Here is a 26,039-nt window from a genome sequence, read left to right as displayed (position 1 = left end):
GGCAGGTGTAGCCATCTGTATATCATGCCAAAGAGTTGACGTTTTATCATGCTGGCAATGTAGGCCTACCATAGAATTTTGAAGAAGAAAATAACAAGGTCATATTTGTATGTTATAAAGAAGTTCTAGCTTCCAAGTACAAGATGGATTAGAGGGAGATGAATACAGAGGGAGAAAGGAAAATAAGGAGACTATGGAGTAGGCTGATGGAGATAAGTGACTGAACTAGGCCATGAAAGAGGGAATGGGGTGACAAGAAAGGAATCTAGGAAGCAGAATTGATAGATGTTGGTGCTTGACTGATGTATTAGTTTTCTATTACTGTCATAACAAATTTGTTAGAAATCTGACATGGATCTCACTGCGCTAAAATCAGGGTGTCAGCAGGGCTGCATCCCTTTCTGGAGGCCCCAGGGGAGAATTGATTTCCTTGTTCATTCAGGTCATTAGCAGAATTCAGTTTCTTGTATTTGCAGAATTGAGATCCCCATTTATTTGCTGGGTAGCAGCTGAGTCCCATTCCCATCTTCCAGAGGCCACCTGCAGTCCTTGGCTTGTGGCTCTCTTTCCTAATCTTCAAAGCCAACAGTGGCAAGTAGAGTACCTTTCACATTTCGATTCTTTCCTACCTCTTCTTTCTTTCTACCTCTCTTTTATGCTTTAAGGGAGCTGAGATTAAATTAAGTTCATCCAGATAATCCAAGGTAATCTTCCATCTCCAGGTTCTTAACTGTAATCATCAGCAAAGTCCCTTTTGCCATAGAAGGTAACATGTTCATAGGTACCAGGCACTGGAATGTGGACTTCTTTAATAAGGGGAGCCTTTATTCTGTTTTTTTAGATTGGATGTAGGGAAAGTGGAGAGCACTGAACTCAAGTTTCTGACTTCAACTACCAGGTAGAATGCAGATTTAGGAGAAGATGATGGGTTTAATTTTGAACATGCTGACTCTAAAGTGACCCTATGAAATCAAAATGGAACATCTAATAAATAGTTGGGTGCACCAGTGAAAAGGTGGAGGAAAAACCAAGGCAGGAGATAAAGATGAGAAAGCTGCTAATGTATAGTGAGCCCTCAGTGAATGTTTAGAATAGGAGGAGAAGACAGCTGAGAACAGAATGCTGGGACCAATATAGTGTAGTTGCACCAAAGGGAGAAGGACTCACAAAAGGAACTGAAGGAAAACCTACGTCCCGTCATGGGGTCTGGGATGTTTGTAGCTTATTTCTTTTTTTCTCCTTACCTGGGCTGCTTTCTCCTCATTCCCTGGTTTCCTGACTATTCCTAGTGTCTGCTTCCCAAAACCGGTTTGTATATTGTACTCTCCTGTCATCATGGATCTTTCCTCTTTAGATCCCATTACTAAACTGCCTGTTGTTTGTTTGTTTTTGTTCTGTTTCTGTTCAAGGTGGAAAAAAAAGGAGGGGGGAGGAAACCTTCTAAAGAGAATCAGATTGACCCAGTTTATAATTTTGAGTCATGCTTTGGCACAGGGCACTAGATGAAATTTGGATTGGTTATCCTGAGATTGGGTGCCCCCCTTCATCCAATCAGCTGCTTCTCTATTTCAGGAACTAAAATGAATTCAATCTGACTGTTCAGCAAATCATTTTGTTCCACAGAGGCTTTCAGGGAAGAAGGTTAACTCTGTCTCCGTCGTATTTGCTAGATCTAAGATTATGATGTCAAAAATGGGCATCACCCCTTGCTGCTAGCCTCAGGTAGCTCTAATGCTGTCTGTATGCAGGGATCATTTTGTAGAAATTGAATTTGGAGTCCAAATCACAGGAATAAAATCCAGGCAGGGAAACCTCAAATCAAATATAGTCATTTTCCTTTACTGACTAATCTCTTTTCTACATTGCCTTGGTATATTTATAAATATTATCCAAATGAGAACTTGTTATTCAGATTCATGGGCCTTTCAACCACTCAGCATTCAAACATCCTACAGGCTCTCAGCATCCATACACATATGTGAGTGATGCCTGCTGATCTCAGCTATGCTCTGACACTCTTATCACAAGGAACATGAAGCATTTCTCCTTGTGTTGAGAGACCCTTTTGGGCAGGGTTGCAGCTTTCATCTGTAGTGTTTAGAGGAGCCAAAAAGGCACAACTATTATTATTTGGTGCTCTTCCTGCGTATCAGGAGAAAGAGAATTTATATTGCCAATGCAAACAAAGTACTGTAAAGCCTTCAAATTCCTTTTAGTTTTCATTATGCTCAGAGAGTAATCTTTCACAAAACCTCAATTTAATGAACCTAAGTATGATGGATGGACTCCAGGAAAGGTGGGGCATCTACAAGGTCAAATGAGCTTTTCTAAAACTAAATTCCTATGATGTCAAGCTCAGAGAAAGTGTTTCCTTGTGTGGGGTTCATGTGAGGCCATCATAGGTTGGTGGGTGGTAGTGGTGGTTTAGTTGCTAAGTCATGTCCAACTCTTGTGACCTCATGGACTGCAGCCTGCCAGGCTTTTCTGACCGTGGGATTCTCCAGGCAAGAATACTGGAGTGGGTTGCTATTTCCTTCTCCAGGGGATCTTTATGACCCAGGAATCAAACCCGGGTCTCCTGTATTGCAGACAGAGTCTTTACCAACTGAGCTATGAGGGGTTGGTAGTAGCCTGGGTAAATGGTGATCTGCTGTTTTCCTCTGTGTCCTGCTGCAGAGGTTCAGGCCAACATGTAAACAGTAACCCCTGCTCATAGTTCCTGCTGAGGGACAGACTGGAAACAGGAAGGGACAGTGTTCTTCACACCAGCATGGACACTTCCATCCATTTATCCAGTTGTCTCTCGCGAGGTCACTCTCTAATTGTGACAGAGGTTTGTCCCTCCATGCTTGACTGGCCAAGGTCAAGCCTGCTAGGGTTTAATCAAGTGTGCCTACAAGTGACTTATTGGTCACAGTTAATGGCTTTAGAGGTGGATGAAGTCTATTAGACAGTGAATTGCTTGAGCAGCTCTTCTCTGTGGAACTGACCTCCCTGAGAGCAGAATAAGCAGGAAACCTGAGCAGAATTAGGGAAGTCTGAGCTGTGGAAAGGGCTGTAGAGATGATCTAGAGTAAACTGCTCACTAAGAGCTGCTCCCCTGAGGTGAACTGGAAGGACATGTGGATGTATAATCTCAAATAGCTAGAGTCAGTAAGAATAGTTCAGCCAAGTTGGTATTAAAGCAGAAGTTATGTGATGGTATTTTTATTATGTAAAGAAGCCCAGGGAAAGTTGAAGGCAAATATTGTTAAATGAATGAGATAGAGGCAGTCTCCAAAATAACTGAAGGGCAACTTTTCAATGGCTACTCTTTCTAGCTGGGTACACAGGTAATTTTCCTTTAGGTTTCTGAATCAGAAGATCTGAAGAGTAATTAAATTCTTATGTAGAACAGGGAAATCATATAGTTTCTTTCATCATTCTTCCTTTCCCACCTTATCCTTCCCGCCTACCCTCTCTCCAGATCTGAAAGAATCATATAATCTAGCCTCAAAAGATTACTCATGTTCTTTGAACTAACCAGACTTTTTACACTTCTGTAACGTGGTACATCTTATTTCCTAAAACTGAGATAGCTTTCCTGTCCTCTATCTTAAAAAACTCCAACCAATTTTTAAGGGTTAGCTGAAGTTCATTTTCTTTTTAAAGTCTTCTGGAACTCCCCAGATTGGATAAGTTGCTGCTTTATTATGCTTCCACATATCTTTGTGCTTGTGATATACTTATAAAATTATGTTATAATCATATAATGGAGTAATCCTCTGAATCCAGCTCAATTAGAATTAATTACATAAAACAGTGGCTTAAAGAACATGGAAGTTTATTTCTCTGTCCTGTTAAGGAAGACTAGGCAGAAGCAATCTAGAGCTTGTATGGCAGCTTTAAAATGTCATCATGAATCCAACGTCCTGTCTGTCTTCTTTGCCATGAAAGTGAAGTCTCTCAGTCATGTCTGACTCTTTGTGACCCCATGGACTATAGCCCCCCAGTCTCCTCCATCCATGGGACTTTCCAGGCAAGAATACTGGAGTGGGTTGCCATTTCCTTCTCCAGGGGATCTTCCTAACCCAGGGGTTGAACTAGGGTCTCCTGCATTGCAAGCAGACTCTTTACCATCTGAGCCACCAGGGAATCCCTCTTCTTTGCCATACTCAGCTCAAAGCTCACATTTTCATTTCACATACAAAATGGCTGCTCATGGTACAGTCATAACATCCATGTTCCAAGAAGCAGAAAGGGGGAAGAAAAAAGATAGCATGTCTATCCTTTTTAAAGAAGACTTTCTAGAAATATCATAGAACAATTTCAGTAGTATATAATTTGGCCAGAACTCAGCCACGTGGCCATATCTAGCTGCACAAAACTCAGGAAAAATATATATGGCAGCATTGTATCAGAATAAAAATTGTATTAGAAGAGGTGAGAAAAGGAAGGGTACTGAGAAGCAGCTTACTATCACATTATCAGATACATTTTTTATTTCTGATCATTCATGCTGCTCCCCCTTCCTTTGCCGATGGAAGCTGAGCAAACTATGGCTTTAGGAAGCAATCAGAACCCATGTGAAAACAAAGGTATATAATGGGTTTAAGATTTATAGTCAGAGTTCAGGTGTGCAGAACTGTAACTTTCTTCATTTTCTGAACTTGACTTGCCCATAAGCCCCTATTTCCATTTACCACTAGAAAAAACATTCTTTTTTTAAAAAAAATATAAATGTATTTATTTTAATTGGAGGCTAATTACTTTACAATATTGTATTGGTTTCTCCATACATCAACATGAATCCGCCACGGGTGTATACGTGTTCTCCATCCTGAACCCCCCTCCCACCTCCCTCCCCATATCATCCCTCTGGGTCATCCCAGTGCACCAGCCCCGAGCATCCTGTATCATGCATCAAACCTGGACTGGTGATTCGTTTCACATATGATATTATACATGTTTCAATGCCATTCTCCCAAATCATCCCACCCTCGCCCTCTCCCAGAGTCCAAAAGACTGTTCTATACATCTGTGTCTCTTTTGCTATCTTGCATACAGGGTTATCGTTACCATCTTTCTAAATTCCATATATATGCATTAGTATACTGTATTGGTGCTTTTTCTTTCTGGCTTACTTCACTCTGTATAATAGGCTCCAGTTTCATCCACCTCATTAGAACTGATTCAAATGTATTCTTTTTAATGGCTAAGTAATACTCCATTGTGTATATGTACCACAGCTTTCTTATCCATTCGTCTGCTGATGGACATCTAGGTTGCTTCCATGTCCTGGCTATTGTAAACAGTGCTGCGATGAACATTGGGGTACACGTGTCTCTTTCCCTTCTGGTTTCCTCGGTGTGTATGCCCAGCAGTGGGATTGTTGGGTCGTATGGCAGTTCTATTTCCAGTTTTTTAAGGAATATCCACACTGTTCTCCATAGTGGCTGTACTAGTTTGCATTCCCACCAAGAATGTAAGAGGGTTCCCTTTTCTCCACACCCTCTCCAGCATTTATTGCTAGAAAAAAACATTCTTATCAGTTAAAGGTAATGTCACTTCCGTTTTAAAATTGATCCTCTTTGGGTAAATATTCAGCCAAATGCAGGGTTTTGACATTTTCCTTTTCCTGCCTTCTCACCAGGAAGTGGTCTGGTTCCCAGAGTCTTTCTGCAGTTCTCTAGTTCTCTTGGGACCTCCAGTACTTAGGTGTACACCTAACTCCAGTTGCATTAGGTGTCTGTCCTCTTCACTACCCGGGAACTTCTCAGGGTCTGGAACCTTGTCTTAGCTGTTTTGCTTTCTCCGGTGCCTATTGTCAAGGTTGACATATAGGAAAAATTTTTAAAAATGTGACCAGTGAATTTATAAGTATACTTTAAATGCATCATGTAATTAATTCAAATGGATCATAATAATCTGAAAATCCTGTAAAATTAAAAGTCTTCTCTCAAGCTCGTAGCACTTGGCTTATAACTTTCTTATGGCACCAATAATACTCAGCTCTCAGTTATAGTGGCTATGTGCTTGCCTCACCGTTCAATAGTGTCCACTCCCTGAGGAATATTCCCGATCTGTGTAACCCTCAGAGGTCCCGCAGAAAGCTGTGGACATAGTAGGCCTTCAGTCAATGGAAATGAGCTGCGAAACGAATAGGGATTGGCACTTTATAATTTACCACTGATAAATGACTCCTACCCAGAAATAAATAGGCCTAGATTTTATCAGAGCTGTTTAGAACAATATCAGGAAAGATAAGTTGATATTTTGCTTTTAACAAAACAATTTTTTTGTAAGAAAAATGTTTTTGTTTTTCAGAAATCCTCCACCTACTTTACTTCATCCGGAAAAATGGTGTGAAGAATTCAACCACTTCATTTCACAGTGAGTATTTCTTCCACGAAAAATTGTTCATCCAGCAAGGCCTTGGACAGTGATTGGAGAAATCCAAGCTGTGGAATTGATTTGGCGTTAGATGTTGTTATGCCTTCTAGCGCATCATGGCACAGAATTTGTTCTGGTAAATGATAGACAGTGCTTCTGCAGATTTGAAAAATACGGAATTCCATTTGACTCTTGGTTATAATCAGACCTCCTGATCATATGTGTCACATTTTCTGACTACTCTGTCCTGGGGAAAATATTGCCAAAGTGTCTTGTTTAATAAGAGAGGGGACTCCATATAAATATCTGACACTCACACTTGAGCCAGAGGGGAGACAGAAGATGGCAGCCTTCAGCAGAGATTTTGCAGCTTGGAATTTAGGCTTTGCTTTAGGACCTGTGGTCTAGGAGCAGGGCTCCAGCTTCTAAGATGATTGAGAGGCAAAGTGAGATCTTGGGCCTGAGGCACCAAGGTGAGAAGCCCCAGCCAGGGCTCAGAGTGTGGAGAACAAGATGAAAACCCAATTGACGGATAATGTACCTGGTGGGAACTGTATTACCAGGAACTAGGCAGTATTGCATGGGATGGGAATACCAGACCACCTGACCTGCCTCTTGAGAAACCTGTATGCAGGTCATGAAGCAACAGTTAGAACTGGACATGGAACAACAGACTGCTTCCAAATAGGAAAAGGAGTACGTCAAGGCCGTATATTGTCACCCTGCTTATTTAACTTATATGCAGAGTACATCATGAGAAACACTGGGCTGGAAGAAGCACAAGCTGGAATAAAGATTGCCGGGAGAAATCTCAATAACCTCAGATATGCAGATGACACCACCCTTATGGCAGAAAGTGAAGAGGAACTAAAAAGCCTCTTGATGAGAGTGAAAGAGGAGAGTGAAAAAGCTGGCTTAAAGCTCAACATTCAGAAAACGAAGATCATGGCATCTGGTCCTATCACTTCATGGCAAATAGATGGGGAAACAGTGGAAACAGTGTCAGACTTTATTTTTTTGGGCTCCAAAATCACTGCAGATGGTGACTGCAGCCATGAAATTAAAAGATGCTTACTCCTTGGAAGAAAGGTTATGACCAACCTAGATAGCATATTGAAAAGCAGAGACATTACTTTACCAACAAAGGTCCATCTAGTTAAGGCTATGGTTTCTCCAGTGGTCATGTATGGATGTGAGAGTTGGACTGTGAAGAAGGCTGAGCGCCGAAGAATTGATGCTTTTGAACTGTGGTGTTGGAGAAGACTCTTGAGAGTCCCTTGGACTGCAAGGAGATCCAACCAGTCCATTCTGAAGGAGATCAGCCCTGGGATTTCTTTGGAAGGAATGATGCTAAAGGTGAAACTCCAGTACTTTGGCCACCTCATGCGAAGAGTTGACTCATTGGAAAATACTCTGATGCTGGGAGGGATTGGGAGCAAGAGGACAAGAGGACGACAGAGGATGAGATGGCTGGATGGCATCACTGACTCGATGGACGTGAGTCTGAGTGAACTCCAGGAGTTGGTGATGGACAGGGAGGCCTGGCGTGCTGCGATTCATGGAGTCGCAAAGAGTCGGACACGACTGAGCAACTGAACTGAACTGAACTGACTGAAGACAGGAGCAGAACCAACAGTAGCACCAATAGGGTGGGGACTGAGTGCTGTCGCCTGACAGAGAAACCACACTAGTCCTGAATCTGGGGAAGGTGCTCAGTGTTGGAGGGGTCTATGTAAAGCAGCCTGGTGAACTGTGGGGGGCAGGAATCTAGACAAGGCGATTATAAGCTATAGCGGTGCCCTCAGCATCGAGTGTATCAAACAAGGGGCTCAAGGGTAATGGAAGGAGAAAAGACGTGACCAAAATAGCTGATAAACAGGAAGAAGGAAAGGGTCAACACAAATTTCTCTAACTTATGCCTGTGTGCAGACTTAGCTTCCACAAAGACAGTGCAAGTAAGCAAGCTGGGTTTCTTGATCGCCTTACTTAAGCACAGTACAATCCCTTGTTCACAATTCCAAAACCCAAAGAGCTCTGAAAAATAGAAGGTTTTTTTTGTATTTGAGTCATTTAGCTGCAAGCCCTGACCTTATGTGAACTGATTTGGTGGCAACACATGACCTAAACTGAAGTGAGGCTACTTATAGCCATTATTTGTCCTACTCAGTGTGAATATTCATGTGAATTGCTGCAGATATATTAATGTGTTTGATTACAGTGTGCTGCCCCAGATCCTGCTGGGATGTTATATAACATACAGTAAATGCACTGATTTACTTTTCTACCGTTTGATAAAATTCTGAATTCTAAAACATATTTGGCCCCAAGGGTTTTGTATAAAGAGCTGTGAACCTGTATTTCATTTTCATTTCAAATACAGCATAATTCAAGGTCCCTGAAATTGTTTGTCCAGTCAATCCCTGCTAGCTTTTTGCTATCATCCTCAGAAGAGAGGAAGGGTAAAGAGCTCCAAGAATTCCACAACTCTAAGGATGGCTGTGTTGGAATGTGACCGTGAAATTCAGGGCCGGGGATGGAGGACATTTTCTTGTCCCTCTGGTCCCCACTCTGATGTTTCTGCAGTGACTGCAGAATGCAAAAGCAGCCGCAAGTCAAGGGTGGTGATAGTGGGCAGTGTTGAGAGGAACAACAGATATAGCAGGAGGGATGATGCTCTCAGAGAAGCAGAGGAAGAGCCACTTCCTGATATTTGGAAGCCAAACGAAGAGGTGGAAGGCACTGGAGAGCTACAGACATCCTGGTGGCTGGAAACACATTTCAGATGACCCCAGAGAAAGAAACCCAGGGGTTAGGGTTCTCGTGATTTTGCTGGCAAAAGCTGACTCCAGAGTTTTTCTTTTCATTCCATTGCTTCACACAGATGCCCTTGACTGACCTTCTCAAAGCCGTTGACCTAGAAAACCACATCACATACTCACAAATACGCTTTCCTATACCAAACACTGCTGCTGCTAAGTCACTTCAGTAGTGTCCAACTCTGTGCGACCCCATAGACAGCAGCATGCCTCTAAAATGTGACTTGACTTACTCACCAAAGTTTTGGCTTCAAGAGTATGTTTGCGTTCTTAAAGTAAGCACAGTATTTAATGGATAGATGTGGGAATAAAGGTACGTAATTGATGATAGGGTTGTGGCTTTCAGGATTAAATATAGTATAGAAATCCCCCTCTACTATTGATTTTTCTTTATGGCAGATCCCGTTATATTCCCATTTAAATCTGGTTAAGTTTTCCCCAACTCTGAGATTTCTATATGTGCTCATTCTGAGTTGCTTTAGACTTAGAAAAATGTTGGTACTAGAATGGAGGACTCAACACAGAAAACAGTGCCTTTAGTATGCATCCGTCAGCTACATAGCAAAAGCATCTTATTGAAATGGCAGAGGAGAGAGAGTCTGAAAAGGTTCTAAAGAACCAGTGAAGGTAAAGAGAAATTAAGTGATAGTGTGCTTTATTACTAATTTAAGATATGGAAAAATGTCATCAGTATTATCTTTATTTAATGACTTGTCCTTACTGGTATTATTAGTGAAAATATTATATGTTATAGGTGTTCATAGATTCTTTCCTGACCTCAGTCCCTCAATTCTATTTTCCCCATAACATCTGAGATTTTTTTAACCATGAATTTTCCTTTTACAAAATTTTTAGAAATATTACTGTCAAGATTAGGAACAATTATTGTATTTTATATCTTTAGGTAGAAAACTATTTACTATTCCAAAGTATTGCCCTTTGGTTATTAGGAACCAGCCTACCAAATGCAATTTTAATTTTCTATTTCATTCTATTTATTCAAATCTCTAATTAAATGTAAACAAAGATACTCACTGGGTTAGAAATGTCTATTTAAAGAGAGAGCCTTACCTTACTCATCTTGGGAAGGAAAAGGGAAAACTATGAAGGATTAAGATCTTCAGATCATAAACTTTTCATTATTGCTGAAACTGAGGTGGGAAGAGGGTTATCTGGTAAATTTTTTTAGCCTGAATTATCTAGATAATTTCTTCAACTTCCATTGTGGATGGAGCCACGATGCCTTGATTTAAAGTAAACTAAACTAGTTCTTTCTAAAGAATAAATAGGACTAGAAAAATATAACAGTTTTAAAATCTTTAATACCTGGTTCTCATGTAACTGCTGAGCCATATCAGCGTCAATTCAATAATGATGGTCCATGATGGTCACCATTCATCAAAGGACCTCATGGCTTCTCATTGTTGCTGCAGGGATCTGAAGGAATTGGTCAGGCTGCAGCCCAGTGATCACAGCTATGTAGACAGGGGACTCTGTGTGTGTGTATGTGTGTGTGTGTGTGAAAGAGAGCAAGTGCAGTTAAGTGCAGGGGTGGGAGCAGAGGCAGGCTATAAGTGCCAGGAAGTAGCTTAGTGTTTTTAGATGTGTTTCCAGCATTCTTCTTAATTTGGAGACAGTAGAAGAGATTTTACATTCTGAAATCCTATTAGTAAACCTATTTTGAGGGTTAAAAAAAAAGAAAGGAAACATCAGCCTGTTTGGTTTTGAACCTTTGGTCGTTAGTGATAATTGACTCATTTATGTGTGTTAGCTAAGCATTTGCCAAACCATGACTCCTGACAGCTTAGTTATGATAAATTAAACATGATGCTCACATAAATTCTGCACTGCTTTTTATCCAGATGCTAGGACCCTGCCTGATGTTTTTTGTCACCTTTGTAATGTGCATTTGGCTTTGTAGCGATTTCATTATCAGCCCTTTACCCTTTGGCTAAAGCTATTTGCATAACAAGGTTATCTGGTTGAAGTCCCAGACAGATTTCTATTTTGTCTGGAAGCTCCATTCAGAAGTAGCCTTTTGATAAAATGACAACATTTTTCCTTTACCAGGTTCTCTTTGGTTCTAAAGGACGTCACTTCTCTTTTTAGTTCAAACCAATGTCAGGTCTTTGGACTAATCTACAAAAATTCTTTACCAACCTTTGGTCAAAAGGTATCTGTGAGCTGTGCTTTTTCATTTTGCCTCTGAAACTTTTGGGGTGTTATTAGAAATTAGATTTAGGACTTCATCATCAATGTCTTTTGAGCTGATGAGTGAGACAATAAAGATGGATTTCTCTTAGTCAAGGGCAAATCCACCAAGAGTACTATGACTGTTCAGCTTCAGACTCATTGATGACTTGAACCACATGATTGCCCACGCACGCACCTCTTTCCAGGGCTGGCTGGCTTGAGCAGCTAAGCGTGCAGGTGGTTTCCCAGAGTGAGCATCGTGGTCATGCCTGCCATGTAGTTATGAAATGTTGAGGCAACCTTTCCTATCCCTGCAAATGACATTCACATGGCTATAAACGGTTGCACTGAATGTTAACAAGGTGAGATCACTCTGAGCTACAAAACTACTAAAACAAATGGGCGTTTATATAAATTTATTCCTTAAAAATTGAAACTCAGACCTGGAATATCTGCTTTTCTCTAGGCCTGAATGTTTGTAAAGGTAATCATTTTGGAATGGTAAATTTCTTGACATTGATTGTACTCCCTCCAAGGCAACAATTCTCAGTCCTTCGCCATTCTCCATTTTGCATTTCAAGGCAGCTTAATTCCACATGGCTTTATAGTATCAGTGAACAGCACTCTTGGAATGATAAATATCCTAACTCAGAGACTGATAAGGTTCCATAAATATTCTTGGCTTTTTAAGTCCTGATGGATTCTCAGGTGGCTATGCACAGGGTTAATACCGCCTGAGTAGAAGGATACAATAACCTTTATTTATATTACTTCACGAATTGGTAATTTTAATTAAAATGGGCAGTGGTATCTCTGGTGACAGACTCTTTCCATGTTAGATTTATTTAGCCAATGATTAGCATTATGGTTTCTTGAATTAATTAGCATCTCTTGAGCTATAGGGAATTAGTGAATTAATAAAAACTGATGGAGAAGTTAAAAAAATTCTAATTTAAAAAACTCCCAATTCTCCTGTCCTCTCTAAACATATTGATCAATATATTTATAAATGCAACCCAACTTCTTTCTCATTTAGAAAAACTGAGATTTTATTTTTCCCCTTCATGAGAAGAATAAAGCTGTGTGTTTCAAGGTTATATCTCCCTGAAGAGCATCTAATTTTGATTACCTAATAGATCATCTAAAAACACCAAGAGCCCAATTCAATCTCACTTATACTCCACCTGTAAACTCAGCTGATAAAATCTGCTTTTCTCATGGTATAAACCTTAGTGTGGATTGAAGTTTCAAACACAGTGTAATATCTGCACATACCTTAAATATACTGTTGTCCTGGGAACTGTGGCAATGAGGAGTTCAGCCTAATCCAAAATAAGCAAATGGCATAGTAAAGTAGGTGCCCCAGACTCTTGTCAGAATATTCTGTTTATTTCCCAACAAATGCATTTAGAACTTGTAAGAGACCAAGTCTGTAGCATATATCATAGATTTCATATTAGTGCTTGTGGCATATTATGTTAAGTGACTTTTATTTTAATTTTTTTATTAATTTTTTGGAGTATAGTTTCTTTGTAATGCTGTGTTAGTTTCTACTGTACAGCAAACTGATTCAGTTTTATATATATATATATATATATATATCATATATAGCTCTTATTCATGCCAGTGATTCAGTTTTATATATATATATATGAAAGAGTACATATACTCTTTCTTAGATTACCTTCCCATTTAGGTCACCACACAGCACTGAGGAGAGGTCCCCGTGCTATGCAGTATGTTCTCATCCATTGTCCATTTTATGTAAGGTAGTGTATATGTATCAATTTCAGTCTCCGAATCCATCCCACCCCTTACCTTCTCTCTTGGTAACCATAAGTTTGTTTTCTACATCTGTGACTCTATTTCTGCTTTGCGAATAAGTTCATCTGTACTATTTTTCTAGATCCACATATAAGCGATACTATGCAATATTTGTCTTTCTCTTTCAGACTTACTTCACTGTATATGACAATCTCGAGGTCCATACATGTTGCTGCAAATGGCATTATTTCATTCCTTTTTATGGCTGAGTATATATGTATGTGTGTGTATAGACACACACACACACACACACTGCATCTCTTTTATCCATTCCCCTGCTGATGGATATTTAGGTTGTTTCCATGTCCTGGCTATTGTAAATAGTGCCACAGTGAACATCCAGGTACATGCATCCTTTCAAATTATGGCTTTCTTCAGATATATGTCCAGGTGTGGGATTGATCCAGCAATATTTTTAGTTTCTTAAGGAAACTCCATACTGTTCTCCATAGTGATTATACTAATTTACATTCCCACCAACAGTGTAAGAGGATTCCCTTTTGTCCACGCTGTCTCCAGCATTTATTGTTTGTAGGTTTTTTTGATGTTAGATGACTTTTAGATAAGGTTAGTCTGAATTTACCTTCTATACCATTTATTCAAAAAAAGAAAACACATGCTTGAGTTTCATAACATACATCAAAAAGAATCTGCAGTTGAAATAGACAAGTGATAGTCGGCGGTGAGCTGTGCGCATGGGCTAGGGGTGGAGAGATGGTGGCATGGCTCACACATTTGTCCATGTCCTCTCATTCTCAGCCCTTCCCCAAGTGCAGCTGCGCTCATCATCGAGACGAGGCAGCCATGGGAGAGCAGTGTGTGCTATCCAGCAATGTCACTTAATAGCTCTGTAACCCTGGGGAAAGTATTTAACCTCTCTGATCCTTGGTATTCTGTTGTCAAATTGGGGCTGAGAATACCTGTCTCAGAAGGTTACTGTAAGGGTGACATTGTATAATGTATATGTAGATCCTGGAAGGTAATTATAATAATAACTAACACATATAGCTCTTACTCATGCCAGACTCTGTTCCCTACACATCATCAGTTCAGTCAGTGCAGTCAATCAGTCGTGTCTGACTCTTTGCAACCCCATGGACTGCAGCACACCAGGCCTCCCATCGCCAACTCCCAGAGTTTATTCAAACTCATGTCCATTGAGTTGGTGATGCCATCTAGCCATTGCATCCTCTGTCGTCCCCTTCTCTCCTGCCTTCAATCTTTCCCACCATCAGGGTCTTTTCCAATGAGTCAGTTCTATGCTTCAGGTGGCCAAAGTATTGGAGTTTCGGCTTCAGCATCAGTTCTTCCACTGAATATTCAGGACTGATTTCCTTTAGGATGGACTGGTTAGATCTCCTTGCAGTGCAAGGGGCTCTCAAGAGTCTTCTCCAACACCACAGTTCAAAAGCATCATTTGTTCACGGTGCTCAGCTTTCTTTATAGTTCAACTCTCATATCCATACATAACTACTGGAAAAGCCATAGCTTTGACTAGACAGACCTTTGTTGGTAAAATAATGTCTCTGCTTTTTAATATGCTGTCTGGGTTGGTCATAACTTTTCTTCCAAGGAGCAAGCATCTTTTAATTTCATGGCTGCAATCACCATCTGTAGTGATTCTGGAGCCCCAAAAAATAAAGTCTCTCACTATTTCCACTGTTTCCCCATCTATTTGCCAAGAAGCGATGGGACCAGATGCTATGATCTTAGTTTTCTGAGCTTTGAGCTTTAAGCCAACTTTTTCACTCTCCACTTTCACTTTCATCAAGACAATTTTTAGTTCTTCATTTTCTGCCATAAGGGTGGTGTCATCTGCATATCTGAGGTTATTGATATTTCTCCCAGCAATCTTGATTCCAGCTTGTGCTTCATCCAGCTCAGCGTTTCTCATGATGTACTCTGTATATTCGTTATATAAGCAGGGTGACAATGTACAACCTTGACATACTTTGTTCTCTATTTGGAACCAGTCTGTTGTTCTATGTCCAGTTCTAACTGTTGCTTCCTGACCTGTATACAGATTTCTCAAGAGGCAGGTCAGGTGGTCTGGTATTCCCATCTCTTACAGAATTTTCCAGAATTTGTTGTGGCCCACACAATCAAAGGCTTTGGCATAGTCAATAAAACAGAAGTAGATATTTTTCTGTAACTCTCTTGCTTTTTCGATGATCCAACGGATGGTGGTAATTTGATCTCTGGTTCCTAAATCCAACTTGAACATCTGGAAGTTCACGGTTCATGTACTGTTGAAGCCTGGCTTGGAGAATTTTGAGCATTATTTTGCTAATGTGTGAGATGAGTGCAATTGTGCAGTAGTTTGAGCATTCTTTGGCATTGCCTTTCTTTGGGATTGGAATGAAAACTGACCTTTTCCAGTCTGTGGCCACTACTGACTTTTCCAAATTTGCTGGCATATTGAGTGCAGCACTTTCACACCATCATCTTTTAGGATTTGAAATAGGTCAACTGGAATTCCGTCACCTCCACTAGCTGTGTTCGTAGTGATGCTTTCTAAGGCCCACTTGACTTCACATTCCAGGATGTCTGGCTCTAGGTTGTGATCACACCATCGTGCTTATCTGGGTCATGAAGATCTTTTTTGTACAGTTCTTCTGTGTATTCTTGCCACCTCTTCTTAATATCTTCTGCTTCTGTTAGGTCCATACCTTTTCTGTCCTTTATTGTGCCCATCTTTGCATGAAATGTTCCCTTGGTATCTCTAATTTTTTTGAAGAGATCTCTAGACTTTCCCATTCTATTGTTTTCCTCTATTTCTTTACATTGATCGCTGAGGAAACCTTCTTATCTCTCCTTGCTATTCTTTGGAACTCTGCATTCAAATGGGTATATCTTTCCTTTTCTCCTTTGCCTTTTGCTTCTCTCCTATTCACAGCTATGTGTAAGGCCTCCTCAAACAACCATTTTGCTTTTTTGCATTTCTTTTCCATGGGGATGGTCTTGATCCCTGCCTTCTGTACAATGTCATGAACTTCCGTCCATAGTTCTTCAGGCACTCTATCAGATCTAATTCCTTGAATCTATTTGTCACTTCCACTATATAATCATAAGGGATTTGATTCAGACTTAAATTGAAGAAAGTAGGGAAAACCACTAGACCATGCAGGTATGACCTACACGTCATATAGTTTGCTTAATCCTCACAGTTCTGTAAAGTTGTTCTAATATTATCCCTATTTAATAGAAAATGAGGTCAAAAGAGGCCATGTCCCAAGACCACAGCTGTTAAGGAGTGGAGCTGGGATTTCAACCCCAAGAAGACTGGCTTCATATGCATTTGTGCCCAGCCAACAGTGGCTATTATTTTTATGTTTCATAATTGGCCATATCACCATTCTGAAACTGCCTTTTGAAAGTGTCACTGGCTCCTTCCTTTTCCCTGCCATCGTGGGATGTGTGGTTGATTCTGTTCTTCTCACAAGACTTTCAGGATCAAGTAATTCCTGGCCAAGAAACAAAAGCAGAACTGTCCAATCCCCCAGTGGATTCTAATAGGAAAACTAGTCTTAAAATCAGGTACAATTCTAAGAAGAGACAGTGGAGAAGAACCAAGCTGGGTCTGTATGCATTTGCATATACTTCTTACCACATCAAGATGAAAACATCACCACTATCTGGAGAGTTGGACATTTTGTGAGAAGGGGGGAGGGATATTATTTTTCTTTTTGTTTCTTTGCCTCTGTACTAGTAGGTTCAGTAATAAATGTGTGAAACCTCTAGTTTAGGAAAAAAGAAAGTGTCAATGACCTCATTTTTGACACCTCTGGAATCTGTTGTCCAATTTCTGTTTATTTAGACTTCAGCTTGCCGACTTCCACAGCTCAGGACACACACACACACACACACACACACACACACACTCCTCAGCTCCCTTCTCAAGGGTGTAGCCCCTTCAAGCTCAGCCTGAGGGAACCAGCCCTAGCAGGAGTCACAGTGCTTGACGCACAGACAGCCTTAGCTCCCCCCACATCCCAGGGCATACCTCGTACAAGCTGAGCACTTCTGTCTCCGCTGCAGCCGGCCATGTGTTTCTACATAAGTAGGGAGCAGTGGGACAGGAAATTGTTGCCAGGACCCTGGAAGGCAGAACCCACAGTGCATGGCACCTGTCTGTGAAGTGAAGTGAAAGTTGCTTGGTCATGTCTGACTCTTTGCCACCCCATGAACTATACAGTCCTTGGAATTCTCCAGGACTGAATACTGGAATGGGTAGACTTTCCCTTCTCCAGGGGATCTTCCCAACCCAGGGATCGAAGCCAGGTCTCCTGCATTGCAGGCAGATTCTTTACCAGCTGAGCCGCAAGGCAAGCCCAAGAATACTGGAGTGGGTAGCCTATCCCATCTCCAGCAGATCTTCCCAACCCAGGAATCAAACCAGGGTCTCCTGCATTGCAGGCAGATTCTTTACCAACTGAGCTATCAGGGAAGCCATCGGAGGAGACAAATGCTACAGACAGGGAAGAGTTAAACATGATGCCACTATTTTCAGCTTGGGGAAGGGTCTTTTTAGAGAATATATGTTGGAGAGATTAAGAGCTTAGGGTCTGAAATCAGGTTGTAGTCTAGCATTGCCACTGAGAATTTTCACCTTGAACAGGTTACTTAACCTCTCTGAGCCTCAGTTTCTTTATCTGTAAAATGAGAGTTCTGGTTAGCACTTAACCACTTGAGATTAAAACTGCTGTGAAAGAAAATCCCAAATAACAGTGGCTTAAATAAAGTAAATTTTTATTTCTTTTCACACAAAGTAAGCTGGGCGTTAAACCTTGCATGTACTGCTGGTCTGGCAGGGCACGTGGCACCCACCCAGACTCCTGCCCTCGTGCTGCCCATTAAGTGTTGTTTCCATTCCCTCATGGACCAAGATAGCTGCTGTAGCTCCAACATTTATGGGCAGATGGAAGGAGATAAAAATGAAAGTTTCCTTTCTCGAAGACTTTCTGGCAAATCCATACGATATATTGTTAACTGCAATTTATCACGTAGCCACTAGCTACAAAGGAAGATAAGAAATGCAGTCCTTGAACAGGGCAGCCACAGGCTCAGGTTGGTACCAGGGTGCTATCCTTATGGCTCGTGAAGAGCATGTAGACAGGTAGTAATCCACAATCAGGTTCTTTATGGAGTGTTGAAAGAAGTGAGGTACAGACTGAAAGTTCAGCAAATCTAAGTGGTCACGATGAATTTTGTAACTTACAACAACGATGATGCCAACAGATGAGGGAGTCAGGAAGTAGATCCAGGTGGTGGATGTTGAGGAAAGCCAATCGTGACCCCCACCAAGGCTGACGTGTGGGCTGGGAGAGATGAGATTGTAAGGATAAGATGGGAAAATGGAGTGGCCTCGTTGACACCCTTCCTGGGTCTTCTCCCAAGGGCTGTGATGGTCTTCCAGTTTGATGCTAAGCCCCAGATTCTTGCCTGCTTGCTCCTCCATTCTGAGGACACTATAGTTTCCATTGTGAAGTTTCCACCGGCTATGGTGAAAAAAACACATCTGGGTTGGGATCAGTAAGAATTTTAATTAGAAATGGAAATGAAGGCTCATGTCATAGTACTACATTCTTCCAGCCCACTGATAATTTCTGGCAGGGTTAAAAATAGCAGATATCACCCTTTGAGGGTGATGAAGAAAGGGCTGGTTTTTGTTGTTGTTTGTTTTTAAGTGGATTCAAAATTTATAACAGTGATTTTAAATACGGTAAGTCATCATAGATACTTTTGATCTTTCATCTCCTTCTAGGTATGTGTGTGACTTCTGGTGACCCCTCAGTATTTTTAGTTGAAACTTCATCAAGTGTGTGATATAGCTATCATACTAGGTTAATGAGTGGGGGGAAATATCCCATAGTTGATTTTTTATGTGAAGGACTATTGATTGGCTTTTTGAAAGAAGAATTTTATTTAAAGTGTTCTATATTTTAGTGATGGAATTCCGGTTAAGCTATTTCAAATCCTGAAAGATGATGCTGTGAAAGTGCTACACTCAATATGCCAGCAAATTTGGAAAACTCAGCAGTGGCCACAGGACTGGAAAAGGTCAGTTTTCATTCCAATCCTAAAGAAAGCAATGCCAAAGAATGCTCAAACTACCGCACAATTACACTCATCTCACACGCTAGTAAAGTACTGCTCAAAATTCTCCAAGCCAGGCTCCAGCAATACCTGAACCTGAACTTCCAGATGTTCAAGCTGGTTTTAGAAAAGGCAGAGGAACCAGAGACCAAATTGCCAACATCCGCTGGATCATGGAAAAAGCAAGAGAGTTCCAGAAAAGCATCTATTTCTGCTTTATTGACTATGCCAAAGCCTTTGACTGTGTGGATCACAATAAACTGTGGAAAATTCATAACGAGATGCTAATACCAGACCACCTGACCTGCCTCTTGAGAAACCTATATGCAGGTTAGGAAGCAACAGTTAGAACTGGACATGGAACAACAGACTGTTTCCAAATAGGAAAAGGAGTTCGTCAAGGCTGTATATTGTCACCCTGCTTATTTAACTTCTATGCAGAGTATATCATGAGAAACGCTGGGCTGGAAGAAGCACAAGCTGGAATCAAGATTGCCAGGAGAAATATCAATAACCTCAGATATACAGATGACACCACCCTTATGGCAGAAAGTGAAGAGGAACTAAAAAGCCTCTTGATGAAAGTGAAAGAGGAGAGTGAAAAAGTTGGCTTAAAGCTCAACATTCAGAAAACTAAGATCATGGCATCTTGTCCCATCACTTCATGGGAAATAGATGGAGAAACAGTGGAAACAGTGTCAGACTTTATTTTGGGGGGCTCCAAAATCACAGCAGATGGTGACTGCAGCCATGAAATTAAAAGATGCTTACTCCTTGGAAGGAAAGTTATGACCAACCTAGATAGCATATTGAAAAGCAGATACATTACTTTGCCAACAAAGGTCTGTCTAATCAAGGCTATGGTTTTTCCAGTGGTCATGTATAGATGTGAGAGTTGGACTGTGAAGAAAGCTAAGCACTGAAGAATTGAGGCTTTTGAACTGCGGTGTTGGAGAAGACTCTTGAGAGTCCCTTGGACTGCAAGGAGATCCAACCAGTCCATTCTAAAGGAGATCAGTCTTGGGTGTTCTTTGGAAGGACTGATGCTAAAGCTGAAACTCCAGTACTTTGGCCACCTCATGCGAAGAGTTGACTCATTGAAAAAGACCCTGATGCTGGGAGGGCTTGGGGGCAGGAGGAAAAGGGGATGACAGAGGATGAGATGGCTGGATGGCATCACCGACTCAATGGACATGGGTTTGGGTAGACTCCGGGAGTTGGTGATGGACAGAGAGGCCTGGCGTGCTGCAATTCATGGAGTCACAAAGAGTCAGACACAACTGAGAGACTAAACTGAACCGAACTGATATTTTAGTGAATAGTGAGAATTCTTGCTTTCAGTGGAGGCCCAAAACTTAAACTCTTAGACTCAGGCGGTCTTCCTCACACAGGTACAGTAAACCTGGCCTTGATCATCCTGTGATATGGGTTGAATTGTGCCCCTAAAATTTCATATGTTGAAGTCCCAACCCTCCATATCTCAGAATGTGACCTTATTTGGAAATAGGGACATTGCACCTGTAATTAGTTGAGATGAAATCATATTAGAGTAGGGTGGATGCCTAATTTGGTGTAACTAGTGAAATTCCCTGGTGGCTCAGATGGTAAAGAATCTGCCTGAAATGTGGGAGACCTGGGTTCCATCCCAGGGTCGGGAAGATCCCCTGGAGGAGGGCATGGTAACCCACTCCAGTATTCTTGCCTGGAGAATTCCATGGACAGAAGAGCCTGGCGGGGGGAATTTGAATACAGACACACCCAGAGAAAATGCCATGTGAAGATTGGAGCTATGCTGCCACAAGGCAAGGAACCACCAGAAGCTACAAAAGAGGCTTGAGTAGATCCTTCTCTAGCACCTGCAGAGGCAGCATGGCTCTACCTATCTTAAATCTTGATCTCAGACTTCTAGGCTCCAGAACTGTGAGATAATAAATATCAGTTTGTGGTACTTTGTTACAGCAGCCCTAGGAAACCAATATAGCCCATGACTTGGTGGTTGAAAGTCAAGTGTAAGTGTTAGTCACTCAGTCGTGCCCAACTCTTTGTGACCCCATGGACTGTTGCCCACCAGGCTCCTCTGTCCATGGAATTCTCCAGGCAAGAATACTGGAGTGGGTTGCTATGCCCACCTCCAGGGTGTCTTCCTGACCCAGGTTTGGAACCCAGGTCTCCTGCATTGCAGGCAGATTCTTTACCATCTGAGCCACCAGGGAAGCTTGGCTTTGTGGTTCAATGTCTTCAAGTCATTTGATCTCTCCCGGCCTCTGCTTCCTAAGTTGTGGGTGAGGATAGCAATGTCTACCCATCTACCAGTGAGGATAATGTAAAATCCTTTAGTACCCACAACCTCAGCACAACCTCAAGTATTAGTACTATACCACAGAGTCATAGTGTATTTTCTTCCTTTACTTTCCTTCCTCCCTTTTTTCCCTTTCCTTTTTTTTTTTTTTTAATGTCTCAAATGTTAAGGGTTTGTGTTAAATTCCTCTTCCCAAGCCTATTGACCAATAGTAAAAGAGGGATGTTTTCGTACTTGTCAATGATTTGCTGGCCTTTATTGAGAACTTCAAGAACGAAATATACTTTTTGCTCTAAGATTTCATGATCACATGTGCTTCTCTGAGAGGAACAACTTACAATAGAAAGAGATGACCAATCGGTGTCATCCTGCATCCCAGCATGAACTACCAGATCACCTTTCTAGAATGCTGTGTTAGAAGGATTCAGAGGCCACATCCAGGATAGAGGATCATGATCGCTTAGTGATATTTGCTGTGAACCTGAACTTGGTAACTTGTACCACTGTAGATCTTTTAAATTATGACCAGGGTCTCTGCTATGTGAAAATCTTTGTTCTTGGCAAAACTCATTCCAAAGCAAAGAAAGTTTACCCTCAACTAAATAAGATATAGCATAAAAGATACTTGAGAGTTAAAATAAAATTAGTTGAATAAATTTGGAATTGTGTATGTGAGAAGTACAGACATTAATCATGAGGAATTATTTAAAGCTTGTCATGTGTCACAGTGAAATGGATTTTACATGTGCTGTTTCTGTGACTCCTCACTGCTGCCATATGAGGCAGGTCACTACTCAGATCCAGGGCTGAGCGCCTTAGGGATTCAATGACCAGCCTGTGCTCTCGCAGCTGGACCTACTAGAAACTGGCAGAACTAGAATTCAAGCCCAGGTCTGCATCATAGTACAATATCTGTTCTGAGTCTCATGATGCTGCAGTGTGTATGTGTGTTTAATGGATGTGAAATTCACGTAACATAATATTAACCACTTTAAAGTGAATAATTCAGTGGCATTCGGTACATACACAATGTTATGCAACCACCACTTACACCTAGTTCCAAAACATTTTAATTATTACAAAGGAAGCCCTGTACCCACTAAGAAGTTACTCTCTATTTCCTCCTCCCCTCTAGCCCCTGGCTGATACTAATCTACTTTCTGCTTCTGCTTTCTTGATATATTTACCTAGTCTGGATATTTCATATAAATGAAATCATACTACAGGTGACCTTCTGTGTGTTTTTGAGATTCGTTCATGTTGTAGCATATATCAGTATTTCATTACTTGTTTTATGGCTGAATGATACTGTATGTATGTTTTTGAGGCAGAATGTCAACAGCCACCCCACCGCCCCCACACACACCTTTTTCCATGTGGAGATATGAAGAGGACCCATGTCTGGCTGCTCAGATTTCTCCTGTACTTTCCGTTGTCATTCCATACATGGTACCAAGGGTGACCAGACTGTTGAATACCTGTCAAAATCACGCTTCTTCTTCCCCTGTACCCATATAAGTTAGGAGTGTTTGGACATGGTCTTCTGTCCACCTTCATGTCCATGGCCAAAGCACCCAGAGCCTCTGGAGGTGGGAGCACTAACTATAGTATAGGATATGTGGTTTCCCCTATCTCCTCCCAACTTAGGCTGGTAGTTTTGCTATCTGGCTTCTTATGGGTGCCCAGAATATTGCATCATACAGGTGTCTGGGGTTCCTAGGTGATGACTCAGCTTTGTGCTATAATAGGGCAAGAGCTTCCATGTTACTCTCCTTGGTTCTACAACTGCAGTCATTGGAAACCATCCCTCCTAAGTCAGCATCTTTGCAAACCCCCAAACTGCTCAAGTCATGCCCTCCTCACAATCATACTGTGGCTTTGCATTACTGAAAGAATACACCAAGGCTCTTCAGTACACTAAGCCATTCAGAACAGCCTCTGTCTATGCAATAGCATTTTCTCTTCCATACTCTGCATTTTCTAGCAAAGTTGAATAGTGGGCCATCCCCTGCCTCCTTAACTTGAATTAGGTCCCCTTTCCCTCGTGCTTTCCTGTCAGCATGGTACCTTTGACAGACCTTCATAATAAGGAAGGGAGAGCAGCAGGTCAAGCCATTCGGAAATTATTGGTTTGTGTGTCTATCTCCCCACTCACATTTTGAGTACCTTGGGAGCAGAGAATGTCTTTCTGTTTTGTATCCTCAATATCTGGCTCAGTTTCTAGCACATGGCAGGAATTCATAAACATCAGTTCCTTCTGGATAAACAAGAACCCTAGAGAGGAGGTGCTATCTTCAAAATTATACACAGCATATGATGGACCTGGTTAGAAGTTGGATGTTATGACTTATAATCTTTGAACAGTCTCTTCTAGCCAAAAATATAACATTAGGAAGATTATGAGAGGTGCAAAAGGTAGTCAGATTTACTATCCTAACATACATATGGGCTTCCCTGGTGGCTCGGTGGTAAAGAATCCACCTGCAATGCAGGAAACATGGTCTGGATCCCTGAGTCAGAAAGATTCCCAGGAGAAGGAAATGACAACCCACTCCAGTATTCTCCCTGGAAAATCCCATGGACAGAGGAGCCTGGTAGGCTACAGTCCATGGGGTTGCAAAGAGTTGGACACGACTGAATGACTAAACAGCAACAAACAACATACATATACTTTCCCAGAGCAAAAATAAAATTGCAACAGTCAGAAACATGATAGGATTGGTAAAAGTGAATGATGACAACTACATAGTTGCCTGTGGATTATTTTTTGTTTGTTTTGGTTGCTTTGAATATATGGAAATAACATCAAAACAAACCCCTTCCCCAGCACTCTTTTTTTTGTTTGTTTTTCAATTTTATTTTATTTTTAAACTTTACATAATTGTATTAGTTTTGCCAAATATCAAAATAAATCCGCCACAGGTATACATGTATTCCCCATCCTGAACCCTCCTCCCTCCTCCCTCCCCATACCATTCCTCTGGGTCATCCCAGTGCACTAGCCCCAAGCATCCAGTATCGTGCATCGAACCTGGACTGGCAACTCGTTTCATACATGATATTTTACATGTTTCAATGCCATTCTCCCAAATCTTCCCACCCTCTCCCTCTCCCACAGAGTCCATAAGACTGTTCTATACATCAGTGTCTCTTTTGCTGTCTCGTACACAGGGTTATTGTTACCATCTTTCTAAATTCCATATATATGCGTTAGTATACTGTATTGGTGTTTTTCTTTCTGGCTTACTTCACTCTGTATAATGGGCTCCAGTTTCATCCACCTCATTAGAACTGATTCAAATGTATTCTTTTTAATGGCTGAGTAATACTCCATTGTGTATATGTATCACAGCTTTCTTATCCATTCATCTGCTGATGGACATCTAGGTTGCTTCCATGTCCTGGCTATTATAAACAGTGCTGCGATGAACATTGGGGTACATGTGCCTCTTTCCCTTCTGGTTTCCTCAGTGTGTATGCCCAGCAGTGGGATTGCTGGATCATAAGGCAGTTCTATTTCCAGTTTTTTAAGGAATCTCCACACTGTTCTCCATAGTGGCTGTACTAGTTTGCATTCCCACCAACAGTGTAAGAGGGTTCCCTTTTCTCCACACCCTCTCCAGCATTTATTACTTGTAGACTTTTAGATCGCAGCCATTCTGACTGGTGTGAAATGATACCTCATAGTGGTTTTGATTTGCATTTCTCTGATAATGAGTGATGTTGAGCATCTTTTCATGTGCTTGTCAGCCATCTGTATGTCTTCTTTGGTGAAATGTCTATTTAGTTCTTTGGCCCGGAGGCTGAACAACGCGCTGCTGAATAACCAACAAATCACAGAAGAAATCAAAAAGAAATAAAAATTTGCATAGAAATGAATGAAAATGAAAACACAACAACCCAAAACCTATGGGACACTGTAAAAGCAGTCCTAAGGGGAAAGTTCATAGCAATACAGGCATACCTCAAGAAACAAGAAAAAAGTCAAATTAATAACCTAACTCTACACCTAAAGCAACTAGAAAAGGAAGAAATGAAGAACCCCAGGGTTAGTAGAAGGAAAGAAATCTTAAAAATTAGAGCAGAAATAAATGCAAAAGAAACAAAAGAGACCATAGCAAAAATCAACAAAGCCAAAAGTTGGTTCTTTGAAAGGATAAATAAAATTGACAAACCATTAGCCAGACTCATCAAGAAACAAAGGGAGAAAAATCAAATCAATAAAATTAGAAATGAAAATGGAGAGATCACAACAGACAACACAGAAATACAAAGGATCATAAGAGACTACTATCAACAATTATATGCCAATAAAATGGACAACGTGAAAGAAATGGACAAATTCTTAGAAAAGTACAACTTTCCAAAACTGGACCAGGAAGAAATAGAAAATCTTAACAGACCCATCACAAGCACGGAAATTGAAACTGTAATCAAAA

At 41.1% G+C, this 26,039-nt stretch overlaps 1 protein-coding gene across 1 annotated transcript in view; it reads left to right on the top strand.

Moving 5' to 3' along the window:
* MYO3B (myosin IIIB) overlaps nucleotides 1-26,039 on the top strand; it is a 547,383-nt gene that overhangs the window by 226,145 nt on the left and 295,199 nt on the right. Inside the window, exon 9 of the mRNA XM_045163938.1 lies at nucleotides 6,307-6,372. Coding sequence (XP_045019873.1) covers nucleotides 6,307-6,372 — 66 coding nt within the window. The remainder of the gene's footprint in view (nucleotides 1-6,306; nucleotides 6,373-26,039) is intronic.

This window comes from Bubalus bubalis, chromosome 2 (assembly GCF_019923935.1).
Source record: "Bubalus bubalis isolate 160015118507 breed Murrah chromosome 2, NDDB_SH_1, whole genome shotgun sequence".
Lineage (NCBI taxonomy): Eukaryota > Metazoa > Chordata > Mammalia > Artiodactyla > Bovidae > Bubalus > Bubalus bubalis.
Note: the sequence above shows the minus strand (reverse complement) of the source record. Positions and strands in the feature narration are given on the sequence as shown.